A 13,615-nucleotide genomic window follows, 5' to 3' on the forward strand; every position below is an offset into this window, starting at 1 on the left:
TTATTAAATTGATACATGAAATGTTAATGTTTATACTTTGTTTATAATTTGTCGCCGATAAATAATTTAACGTGAGCATCTCGTCAGCTGTTGATATATCGATCAAACATATGAACATGTCAGACAGATTATATCTATTTTTATTACTTATTATTACTTACGATCAGAGATAAAGCTACAAACTTCATATTGACAGAAATGCAATTCAGTTCTGGTGTCGTCAATTTAAGAGCAAATACACAAAATATCTGTCATATAGTTATAGGACTATGCTGAATAACAGAAAAAAAGATATGGAATTAATGAGGAAAAATCATAAGGGCAAGTCGAAACATTGTCCTTTTCCGATTGTTGACTGGTATAATGATATCATGGATTGATACAGAAGTGGTACAGTGTTAGACTGTTACGGTGTGAAGCGAGGCGTAGCAGCCTGAGTTCGCTGCTAGAGGGAGACAGCTGTATGACTTTTTACTATATATGGGGGGACTGTCAGTATGGGAGGAAAGAAATCTAAATATCAGAGCATGGAGGGGTAGGTAACGCACGCGCGCTTCAAAGCACGCGCATAATTGCGCGGTATTTCTGTAGGATAATAATGCATTTATCATGTTATTTTCTGTAAGGAATATGCATGAGTTCAGCTGCAATGCTATTTTTTCTATTACTTAAAGGTAGGGACCTGACTAAAATCTGATGCTTTTACTTGTACCTGTAGGTGTTGATTGTTCTAACATTTAATTTTTTTCCTTAGTTTGTGAAACCTCGAAGTAATTATATAGATAATCTAGAATTATTATTATCTGCACAATTAAAGCAGAGCATTGATGCATTTCATACATGTATTAATTATTTGCATGCATCAAAGCAGAAATCGATGGCATCTAGTTAAGATTTTTTTTCTTTCTGCATAACATGATTTGATGTTACGAATATCTGCTTAAAAGGAAAGGGAATACGAACAGTATAGCCGTAATTTGATAACGAAGAGAAATGACTTCAGTGTTGTTTTTGGCTTTAGGCGCCCATTTAAAGTTAAAGAAACCCTTCAGAATCCTCGTGATTTATCATTCGAGCAGATGAGTTCTTTTTGATGTCTACTTTTTAGAGCTGACTGGTTTCGTGGCGCTTTTAAAGAACTGAAAACCTTTATTTCTCAAATAAGTCAAAAGTTCATTTTTTTTCCTGATAGGTACGAGTATTTTACCGCCGTTGTCTGTCATCGTCGATACTGACTTTTCACAATTCCATTCTTCTTCAAAAGAATAAGCCAGACTTACCACACAAAAAAATTACTGGATTAAGGGGGTTTCAACCTTGGGTTAGGAGGTTCAAATTTCTTCCCTTTCTTCCAAGGCGAGATGAATAAACATCGGTATAAATGTAATTATATCTATCAAATTTCTTTTTCATAGAAACCAAATCATTGGGCAGAAAAGATTAAACATAAAATCTTCATTACATACTGCAGATTCAAGTTTGTTCAAAGCATGACACCCTGGGCTAGCTTTATGGGACCACAACTGTGGATCAATGTAATACACAGACATGTTTAAGAATGAAATATATGGAGATAACGAGCAGAAATCAAGCTGTAGTCATTCAAAGTGCGGGTGTGGGGGTATAAATAGCAGCCAATGAGAAAAATGGAGGAAATTTCAATTTACTTGCCACTCTTCACTTCGCAGGAGATTTTTTTTTAATTATACAGAACAGGAGCAGAGCAAACACGGACCTCCAGAATATCCTAGATGGGATCAGGTGCACTGAAGGAGTAAGCATCCCCTGCCGACCGGTCACCTCCACTGTGTGTGCTCCTTGTCATGATTTCATTAATTTTCATTTCTGCTTTTCTCTGACAAGCGTACTCAGCTGAGCGATGGGTCTCTTTTTTGCTTATACACAGTATATAGAGTAATTTCTTCTTGTCCTCTTATTTATGCATATGTATTATACTCTTTACATTTATGTTGCACAAAATATCGATAGTGAAACACGTGTATCTATACGGTTAGTCACCTATATGTATTCTATTATAAAAGTGATGAAAAAATCGAACTCACTTTCATACTAAGCCTTCTTATAATAACAACGCTCAGGATATAATATTGATGATCGGTGTCTATATTTGTGTGCGGCATGTCATTTCAGAAAGTTGGAGAGAGAGAGAGAGAGAGAGAGAGTCATTAAAGTTTTGTGCATTCAATTTATTGTTGATAATAATTCTCCAATTTCAGTAAATGTACAACGGCTAAAGATGATTCGTCTGAAAAGAACGGGGCGGAGCCAAACCCGATTGATTACGAGAAGCTCTATTTCAAGGCCGAATTCACGGCCATGGACAAAGAAAACCGCGGGAAACTGACTACGGCAGAGTTCGTCAAGCTGATGATGTTTCTGGGGTACGGAGAAAGATGGAAAGTGGAGGTCAGTATAAAATCTAATTAAAACTAGATCCACCCCATGCACCTCACTAGACATTGTCCAATGTAGCGAGAACTCACTGTATCGTGTCTAACATCATTAAAATTAGTATATACCGTTAAAGTTTATCGTAAAGTATGTAGGGAGTACATCTTGCAAGAATCTAGCAAACCCACTCAATAATATACTTTTTAACTGTCTTATTTTACCGATACAAAGTTTATAAAAATTAGAGGATAAAAGATTACTGCAGAGATTAGCTTTCGGAGCGGGGATTAGCTCACTTGACTAACGCTCCGGAATTAGTCCATTAACATACGGTGTATTTTACCGATTATTAAGGATATGGAGTATTCTATATCAAAGTCCATAAAACAATACAAAATAGGAGCAAAGCAAAAACGGACCTCCAAAACATCAGAGGTGAGATCAGGTGACAAACCTAGCTACCTATTCGCACCGGTCAAACACACTTGTCATGAAAAAAACGAAAAAACACATTAGTGTTTATAATGGACTAACAATTAGTATGAAAAACGTCAAAAGATTTGATTTCAATGATAAATTGTATTTGCTTACAAAGTCATTGTATCGACCATAGAATTTAGGAAAAACGTAAAATCAAGAGGAATACGGATAACCGGGAATTAACTTTCGAAACAGGGATTAGCTCATTTGACTAACACACAGGAACTAGTCCAATCACAGTGATTTCTAGGGAATAATTCATATTTAACGATGTAATTTTTATATAAGGAAAAAATAGCACAGGTATAATAAACTGAAATAAATACAACAATTGTTTATATTATACTTTCATGTAAATTACTTGAATCTGATTTGTCGAGAAACATTTGATAAAAAACACTACTACCCGCTGAATAATGCAAAAAACTCCTGCGTAGCAACAGTCAACATTCTTGACGACGGGTGGTAACACAAAAAACTGCGGAATTTATGCGCGCACGGTTCACTGTAATATGTATTTGTATAAAACATTTTCATATAATATAATAAATATTGCATGCATAATAAACTGAAATAAATACAAAACCATTGTTTCTGCGCCTCTGCTGGCAATGGTTTTCTTGGGGTGAAAATTTTCAATGTTACACTCAACTACATGCAATATTTATATAATGTTGTTGAAATTTTTGTGACTAATCACCCATTCTGTCAGTTTCAAGAGAGTACCTCGTCAGTTTTCTTGTTTATATGAAGTTTTGCTGCCAGATTGACTTTATTATTATTTATGGACTTGTAGGAGCTTCTAAAGTCTATCAATACGGAGGGCGATGGATTTATAACTATTGACGAGTTCTATGACGCCATGGGCCGCCCAGGAGTAAAGGACGGGTGAGTGACGACTTATAGACACCCTGGTACTTATACACAGCTGTATATATATACCTACGTTAACATTATATCTACAAATATATATTTACACCATGGATAAGTAAAAGACAGATGGAATTTACAGCCACAATTGCATTAAAAATGGATTTTTAGGCACTTTGTATGCTTTAAAATTTATTCTAGGCCCGACCCAATCCAAGCTTTTTAGGTTTGACTGTACATTTTGTAAGCTCTTTGCTTCGATCATGTCTTTTCAATTTGGGTAGAATAATTTGTGACATCAATCAAAGATGCTGTAAAACAGTCGATACGTACACTCCTACTTTGTTATTTATTTTCAGAACATCAAGGTTACGCAATATCTTCTTTAAGTTTGATGACAATAAAGATGGGCGCGCGACAAAGGAGCAAATACTTCAGGGGTTCACAGACATGGGGGTCGAGGTCGATGACGAAATCAAGGACAAGGTCAACAAACTGGACACCAACAACGACGGGAAAGTGGCTTACCAAGACTTCGTACAGAGTCAGCTGGTGACAAAAGGCGTGCTCCACTAGTGTCCGAAATCTACACTAGGTGGAGATAATCAGCTACTGGCAGGCAGGTATACTTGTGGTCAGTTATTAGATTTGATGGTTACGGGAAGGTGAGCTCTACTGTGGACTAGTCATTTGTTGGATGTTTATGTAGAACATTGATAAAACAATGCTGGGATAACTGAGTTGATGTATTTATTTATTATATCATATTACTTTACTTTATTTATTGATTTTTATCTTCTTGAGAGAGTTTTTTTTTTCTATTGATTGATTTCAGTATTTAACAGCTTTAAGGAATAAAATGTGCAAGTTTTATCTATTCAATATTATGTATTATGTTTATTCATGTGCAAAATGAAAATAAATTTTAAAACTATTTACCATTTATTGTTTTTCGACAATACTGAAAAAATTGTCACAACAATACTCATAGCATAATATCACTGTATAGTACATAACTATCTAAGTAAATATATTATAAACATCTACAAATAATAGAAAAGAAAAAACATGTTCATCATAAAATCAGCTGTTAGTGTTTGACATTTGAAATATTTTCTGACAATTGATAAACATGAAAATTTGTATATACTGAAAAATTTCTAATTTCTGGTTTGTACATAAAAACAAAAAAGTAAAAAAAAATCTATCAAGAAGTCTTGATTGAATAATCTGCTAAAGATCATTGTCCCCAAAATTTCTCATTTGAATCTAAAAACAAAATACATTAAATATTCAAATACGAAGTAAAATCAATAATTTTATCTGTATAAAATCAATAGGAATAATGGTTATAATGTAAAATATTCTACAAATATTTAACTGTAAAGTATCATCCCAAATAAATAATTAATGGACGGCATGAACTCAACGGCATGTACACAATGCCAGTAACAGAATAACATCTAATACAAAACAAAGGTCCTGGAATAATAAATAAAACTAAAATCACTACATAAATACATGTAGTCAAAATATTACTGTTACTTGTTAAAATAAGACTAAAATTTAGCAATCACATTTTCAAAAGTTACATGTACAAATGTTTCTAAATTCTAATTACAGTATAAAATTTTCTCGAGTCAAAAAATATTCTAGAATCCCCTTCAGAGCACAATATCTTACCAACAACAGAAATACATGTATTTGATATCAAAGACAAAAAAAAATTGTGAATCGAGACAGTGATGTAAATGATGGACACTTAGGTTGATATCAGCTCTAGAATACAGTCAAACCTCTTTATCTCAAACTCTGTGGGACCAAGAAGGTTCCACATATCAAGGTTTCAAATAGTACATTAAGAATATAGTGGTAGGGACTTCGATTTATCTGTAGTATTTGAGGTATCAGAGTTTGAGATAGTGAGGTTTAACTGTATTTTATAAGTCGAGATCTATATGATTAACTGGACAGGACACGTCGGAATCTGAACATATATGGCTGACTGGTCACCAGGCTTGGAACATTGAGTGGACGTCTATAACTTGAGATATCTAGCTATGGAACATTAAATGTCTTCATCAGAATCCATACCATCAGGAACCTTCCAGGGCTTCTCTGGGAAAAGTCTGGCAGCTGTAGAGAGAGAAAAGTAAGAGATGTCATGATGATGTGTGAAGAGTATCTAGACAATGGAGTAACATTAAAAGATATATATCTAACCCACCACCTCAATATGGAAAATTAGGACATCTTGCTACTTGTCTAATTGCCCAGTGTCCTAAAAATTTAACACTTCAACCATAATACATGTATAAGTTTATATGTTAATTACATAGAAAAAAAAATCATTTATCAAGATCAAGCAGAGAAATTGGCCAAAACTTTCCATGGACACTTTTTTATGCTATACAGATTTTTAGGAACCTTCCATTTTGTAACTCAATAAAGAATATTTACATTTGCTGTGTTTTTCTAGTAAACCAACTGTGAAATTGATTTGAAAACCATTTTCGTGTATACTCATGCGTAGAAATATACACGGAGATAGATGCATTAACGTGACGTCACAATGAGGCTGCAGCGACGTTAGCAAAAATGCAATGATATAGGGCAGCGAGAAATTCAAATATTGAGTAAATTTTTGGTGCTTCCAAAGATGTAAAATGTAAATATAAGGAATGTTTTTCAGTTTAGTGTGAATTATTGGTGTGTGAATCACACAGACTTCCACGTAGGCATATTTTTCATGAAGCGCTAATGCGCTTCATGAAATATGCCTACGTGAAAAGTATGTGTGATTCAAACACCAATAACTCACACAAAACTTAAAAACATTCCTTAACAATTGTAATGCATACGTTGTTTTGTAGATGTAAATGATTTAATTTCCACCCTCTTACTACTGAAATGATGAAAAAGGTCAAATAAAAAAAATTTCAAAATTAATATAAAAATATAGTAAAGTATAGAATATGATTTAAAAAGATGAAAGCTGCTGGTATTTACATTTGAATCAATTAGAAATTGCCAATAAATTGTTTTGTTTACAGTGCTAGGTATAAATTAAATAGGTTAGGCCATAATAAATAAATTGCTAGATTCTCATCCGAATTTTTTCAAAAATCGGGGCGGGCGGGCGGTTTTTATTTTATATTTTTTATTTTTTGAGTTTTGCAGATTTTTTATTGACCTGGTCAATCGATGTAATTTTATCTACAATACCCGAATAAAAGTCATAGTAAAGTTTAATTATCTCTTATTTCACATCATCACCAATCTTTTTCAACCAATGACCCTTGTTTAAAATATATATGCATGTATTACAGCAATTACCATCTTTTCAGCTGTCAAAATCATGTCGACTTTCGCGGAATTTAAAACGAAAGTAGAATGGTAGATGAATACCGATCCTGATCAGAAATAAGACGAAGAAAAACAAAAAAAATCGAGGCGGTGGTAAAAATTCAGGGCGGGCGGTAATGAGAATCTAGGAACATTTTTATTGTGGCCTTACTGTAAGTAATGAATGAAATGTTGTATCTTTATAATTACGAATCATTACAATAAACTCACTCGGTGGGTCTCTTTCTGATCTGGCTGTTACGGGTCGTGACCCGGGTTTGATGGGTGAAAACGTCTGTGAAGAATTGCCGGTATTGCGAGTGGGACTGATGTTGCGTTTATTTTTATCTACGACCTTGGCCTCAAATGACACGTAGGGGGAGTTCATGGTTGCCCACTGCGGCCTCTGATTGGACATAGCATCCTCTGAATAATTTAACAGCTACAACAAAAATTCTAACTGAGTAAGCGATATTTTAGCAAGGCAAGGGAAGCAAACACGATATGTAAATTTTTATCTTTATTCAACTTTAATATCATGTGTTTATTCACTGAAATTTCAAGAATTTACTGATGAGAGTTTTAAAAAGACTTACCGACAGAGATTGGGATTTCCTGCTCTGGTTAAGAACATTAGTTCCAGTCTTCACTTTACTCTTGGCTTGCCTAGTAATCTCCTCTGCTTCGTATCCATAGTAACCCCGCTCTCTCCTACAACAAAACAGTATAAAGTAACTTCAGTTGTCATTATAGTCCAGATCTCTTTTACAAAAATTAAAAATATCAAAACTCTGATGACAATGCTCTTACAAACAACAAGAGGCCCATGGGCCTTATAGGTCACCTGAGCATCATGCAACAACTTTCAAATGATTGAATTTGGTTAATGTTTTAAGCTAGATGCTATGGCATTCACAACACTGTTACAGTAACACACCATTGCTTATCATAATTATACACTTAGCAATTGTTAAGTTTGTTTACTTAATATGGATAAGCAGGGTAGGGGAACAAAAAAAAAAGTATGTCAACTAATCAGTAATATTCAACAATAATCAGGAGTGCTCCTTCCACACAAGAACCACTGACCCTAGGTCTACACATTGCACAATTTTTGAAAACGCACACTTGCTTATCAAAAATGTTTGATTAATACCAAGGAGCAGATTTCAAACAATTCATTTTCAGTATATCAGTAACTATATTTAAATTTTGGTATCTAGATGACTTCAATGTTTTCCTTGAAATTCACAATTCATGTTTGAGGAAGAGCCCATCCCATCATAACTTTGTTAATAGTTCATTCTGCTTATTACCCAGGAGTAGAGAAAAAGATTTTAATAGATGTAATGTATTTTCACTATATAATCATTATAGAGCCACATCCTAACACCATAACCCCTGACCCTGGGGCCATAAAATTCAAAATTTTGATAGAAGCATTCTTTTCATCACACATGTCCTTAATATAGATTATTTAATACTCAGAAGCAGAGAAGAAGATTTTCAAAGATTTAATGACATTTTAGGCTATATAAAGAGTCTGTCCTAACACCAGAACCTCTTACCTATTGAGTGTGAATTTCACAATTTTTGACATTTATCATAATTATGTACTTAGCATATTCAACATTTGACACTAAAGGAAGAAGATTTGCAAAGAAGTAATGCATTTTCTTATATAATCAATCTCTGTTATCAAATTTATTTTTGTATCTATTTTTGCCTTAAGTCTTTTCTTATAGAGTTTGGTCTATTTCCAAATGAAAGGCAATGTCATAAAGCTTATAAACTGCGATGCAATAAAATAATTTGTTTATTTAATACCTCTTTGCAAATAGAGAAAAAGATTTTCAAAGATTTAATGCATTTTATATATATGCATAAGAGGCGGAGCTAACACAAGAACCTCTAAAATGGGGAAAAGTTACAATTTTTATATTTGGTGCATTCTCTCTCTCTCTCTCTCTCTCTTATATGTTTATCAAATACTATTATTTTTTAAGTTTTCAATTTAGTATATAACTAATAACAAATAACACCAGAACCCCTGAAGTAGCCATTGAAAATCAAAGCAATGGCTGATGTCATCATAACTATGTACTTAGTTAGTTTATTTAATACCTAGTAGTAGAGAAGAAGATTTTCAAAGATTTAATGCATTTTCACTATATAATCAATTGAGCCCTGTCCTAACACCAGAACCTCTGACCCTGGGGCCCTGAATATCAACATTAAGACTTTGTTCATAATTTTTTAGTTTTTATTTAATAAAAGCAAAGAAAAACGTCACAATTATTTAAGCATTTTTCTATATAATTTCTTCTCCCCATAAATTAGCGTGCGGGGGATGAATTTCATTTTTATTTCCTGGATCTTACTTTGGATGTTCATGTTAAGCAATGGTTCAAAACATAATAAATAAATCTCTTTTTTTCTTATAGACTACGAACATGTAGAGACATACAATACACTCGAAAATATGTAAATATAGTAGAATGAAACGCTTTTGAGATAAATATAAGAATAATCTTATAGATGTCTAAGAGAAAAAAGAATAACCCGTGGCTCGATGGGAATGGTTTGAAACAGATATGGACAATCACTATCGCCTAGCAGAATGCGTGTTTCCTTACATGTCACGTGATGGAATTTTAGTATTCACAGATTTACCTGGGTATAGAAATCACGTGGTTAATTATAATATTCAACAGGTAACAACGTGGTCAAAAAATGGCATTTTACTATATAGAAAGTGAACACACTTTTTAACCAGAACGCATGTTTGTCTTTTGATCTCCTTTTGATAATTTTGTTAACATGGTTAATATATATAAATATACAACTAAAATAAAAAGGTTAAAAAATACAAAAACTTGCGCTGACTATGTATTAAGCCTGTAAAAAGGTGGGCGTACTCATTATCCTATGGAGATTCCAGGATATGCAATGACCCCTCCCAATAAAAACTACTTCAAACTTCGTTAATACGAACTTTTAATTAACGTAATTACACAAAGTTGCAGTTAAGACACTGGCCATTTCTACCATTAAAAGAAATATGCCTATTTTTAAAATTAATTATGTCACAATTTCTAAGTTTCCTTAAGTGCAGTCATCCTTTAACCCAAAATGTGTATCAATCTGTCTGACTCTAAACAAGAGGCCCAGGGGCCACATCGCTCACCTGAGCAATTGGCTAGGAAAAAGCACATGAGATCAGAACTGAAAGTTTACTGAGGGGGGGGGGGGGGGAGGGGGGTCACCTGAGTTTACCCCCCAGGTGGTAAAAATGTTAAACAAACTAGAATCTACACTATCTGAGGGTGATTCCATATAAATATCACTAAGCATGATTTGAAATACTTGAAAAGAAGATTTTAAAAGGTTTCCCTATATATACCTATGTAAAACTTTGATCTGCCATTAGGCCCCACCCTACCCACGTGGGTCATGATTTGAACAAACTTGAATCTTCACTTCATGAGGATGATTCCACAGGAGTTTCATCTTTCATGTCTCAATGAGAAGATTTTTCCTATATATTCCTATGTAAAAATCTGCCATTGTGGCCCCACAATCACACTTAATCTACACTTCATGAGGATGATTCCACATAAGAAAGTCATTTGTTGGCTCAGTTTTTTAAATAAAATTTTTAAATATTTACATTAATTTCATATGTAAAACTATATTTACATTTTGGCCCCAGATAACCAATGTTTTCCATGATTTGAACAAACTTAATCAAGTTTACCTGAGAAATGATTCCACATGATATTCATCCTTCCTGGCCCAGTGGTTCTTGAGAAGAAGATTTTTTAAAAATGTCATTAATTTTTCTTTTCCACACACCAACTTGGAAAAGGGTGTGGTCCTGGCAGAAACAAACCAAATCGTAGACCTTTACCCAAGGATACTTTGTAGCAAGTTTGGTCTTGAAATTACCAGTGGTACCTATTGAGTGTGGATGAAAATGTGAAAAGTTAACGACTTTATCGACAACGACAACAACAACATTTGACACTAAATTCAACCCAAAATGTGTATCAATCCATCTGACTCTAAATAAAAAGGAGTCAGAAGAAAAAAATCTGCCTAATACAATGTAACTTCAAATAAATTAATCAATTACAAAGTATTTTCTCCACCCCCCCCCAAAAAAAAAACACCAAGCATACATACATATACTGACCTTTATGGTTTAAAAAAAATAGTCTATTCATTAATTGAAGGAAACAAACCATTTGATGATTGGTTTGGATTCCAAATAAATTGCTATCTTACCCTTGCACATCGACTTAGACTTCTAGGATCCAGGAATGAAAAAATGTAAACAGATAAAATTTTGGGCAGTTCTCGGGTAAAGTCTTCACGTATACAGGGCACTTTTTCGTTCACGATCTCTTGTACAAATTTTAATTGTTTTATTTTGGACCTATTCATCAGGTCTTCTAAAACTTTTCTTCTCTGTTCATCTGTCCACTTATCATACTGTCAGAAAAAGAATAAAACAAATAGTACACACAGAATGTGCTTTATAACTATAAAAATACAAGTTCAGATGTCTCAAGTGTGAAGAAATTTTCAACAGCATTGTCAAATTGATAAATTATAATAAAACTACTCAGTGTAACAGCTGATTAATGGTTAATTAACTTTTCTCTATCAGCTGAGTGTGAAAAACATCATTATAATAAAAGTCTGTTGGAACACTCACCCATTTTCCTAAAAGGGAAGATCTTTCTTCAAATATCTACAAAAGTAATAAAAGTGACTTACACATGTATATAATCCAAACATATATTTTGGCTAATGTCTATATCTATAATAGTATTAAAGAACATGTATCTGGGTAGGGGTGGATATTGCCAGAAAAATTATATTGCGATATATTGCAATATTTGATGGCAAATTGCAATATTGCAATATACTGTCTTGTTCTCTATTTCATGTAAACTTTTAAGTGAACTGGAAAATAGTGTTTTTTTTCATTAAAATTTAAACCAAAATACCATATCTAGATCATTGTATCCTATTATTCAGACCCAACAGCAGAGGGCAATAGAAAAAAAGAGCTATCCCAAGCACCGATCAGGAAAAAACAAATTGACCTTTTGCTTGTGTAAAGGTTTGGGCCATGGATATCATCTTGGATAGCTCAGTAAGCAGAGCACCTGACTACCGGGTAGTAATGCAGGGGTTCCGGGTTCGATTCCCGGTCCAGGAGGGCTGGGATGATATATCGTGATATCTGTGAGGACGATACGCATATCGATACAAATAAAGAAATATTGAAATATTGCCCATGAAAATCTGACTTCTATTTTTCTTTGTTTATTTAACATTTGGGGTTAATAAATATATAACATAAATAAGCTTAATATAGATGAAAACCACTTGAATGAAATATTTTTGTTTTACAACGTATAAACACTATTTTGAATGAATTATTCTTAATTGCAAAGAAATAATTTGTTTATTTCAATGCAAAAAAAGATTTTAATTCAAAAGTAATTAAACATATCGTGATACATATCATGGCTCAAATATTGTGATACAAATCGATATAGAACAAGTTGTATCCTCCCAGCCCTACCGTCCAGCCATATATTTTCTCCTTTCCTGTTACAGATTTGGTGCCATTGACCACCCCTGGTATTGCAGGTGAAAGTCCTGCCAGGGGGTAATAAGAACTTGGGTTGTGTCTTCAAGGGCCAAGACCATTTAAGGAGGGCGGAATGTAATGGTTTGGGCTGTGTATATCGGTCTAAATGGTTCAGTTGGCAGAGCACCTAACTGAGGATGCAGGGGTCCGGGGTTCAATTCCCGGTCCAGCCATGCATTTTCTCCTTTCCTGTAACACTTGATTTAGTCATAAAATAAAGTTAGAGCTTTGTTTTACTTACCTGATATTACATTTTCAAGGGAAAAATGTTTAATCATACTATCACATCTAAGAAATTACACATAAGTTTTGAATTTCACCTTTCAAAAACAATACACATGTATAAGCCTGTATTATTGTATGCTCTCCACATTATAAAATTGAACTTCAAATCAATAATTTAGATATTAAATAAGTATGCAGACCTTTTTCCGTTTGTAATTGAGTTAAATCACAAAACTAAATTGTTTACAAAGTCAGATACATAGATATTGTTGATTCAGGTCTACTATATAACTATTTGTGGATGAGAGAAGAACGGGCACCTGCTTGTTCCGGAGTTTACCTTATTGTTAGTTTCCTCGTTACTCAAAGGCGTCCAGGAACTCTTAGTGCGATTCTTTGCAATCATTGACATTTTGGCAAAGTTACTGTCGATGCTATTTAAATAAAAGGAGAAGAAGCATCAAATTATTGGCACAAAACAATACTCAATTCAACCCTTGGTCGCCATTTTGAAGCTATTTTCGTTGCTACTAGTAAACTAGTTCTCAAATGATAAGAACCAGTCAAATATCAGCCAACTAGCTTTATTTTGATGCAACGTAATTTTATGTTAGA

At 33.6% G+C, this 13,615-nt stretch overlaps 2 protein-coding genes across 2 annotated transcripts; one reads left to right on the forward strand and one right to left on the reverse strand.

Annotated features, from left to right (window-relative positions):
- The first annotated feature begins 254 nt into the window (after positions 1-254).
- On the forward strand, positions 255-4,677 carry LOC134265345 (calmodulin-4-like). Its single transcript, XM_062747564.1, has 4 exons — positions 255-535; positions 2,238-2,427; positions 3,689-3,780; positions 4,122-4,677. The coding sequence occupies exons 1-4, from the start codon at positions 498-500 to the stop codon at positions 4,336-4,338; spliced, it is 537 nt and encodes a 178-aa protein (XP_062603548.1). The 5' UTR covers positions 255-497; the 3' UTR covers positions 4,339-4,677.
- Positions 4,678-4,819: 142 nt separating this feature from the next.
- LOC134265337 (uncharacterized) lies at positions 4,820-13,518 on the reverse strand. Its single transcript, XM_062747557.1, has 7 exons — positions 13,341-13,518; positions 11,828-11,863; positions 11,395-11,601; positions 10,865-10,911; positions 7,704-7,818; positions 7,339-7,549; positions 4,820-5,898 (listed from the first exon to the last, which is right to left on the reverse strand). Exons 1-7 carry the CDS (start codon positions 13,410-13,412, stop codon positions 5,831-5,833), a joined length of 756 nt encoding a protein of 251 aa, XP_062603541.1. The 5' UTR covers positions 13,413-13,518; the 3' UTR covers positions 4,820-5,830.
- Positions 13,519-13,615: the final 97 nt, after the last annotated feature.

This window comes from Saccostrea cucullata, unplaced genomic scaffold, assembly GCF_032062105.1.
Source record: "Saccostrea cucullata isolate Sc308-1 unplaced genomic scaffold, CSIRO_AGI_Scuc_v1 ctg495, whole genome shotgun sequence".
Taxonomy (NCBI): Eukaryota; Metazoa; Mollusca; class Bivalvia; order Ostreida; family Ostreidae; genus Saccostrea; species Saccostrea cuccullata.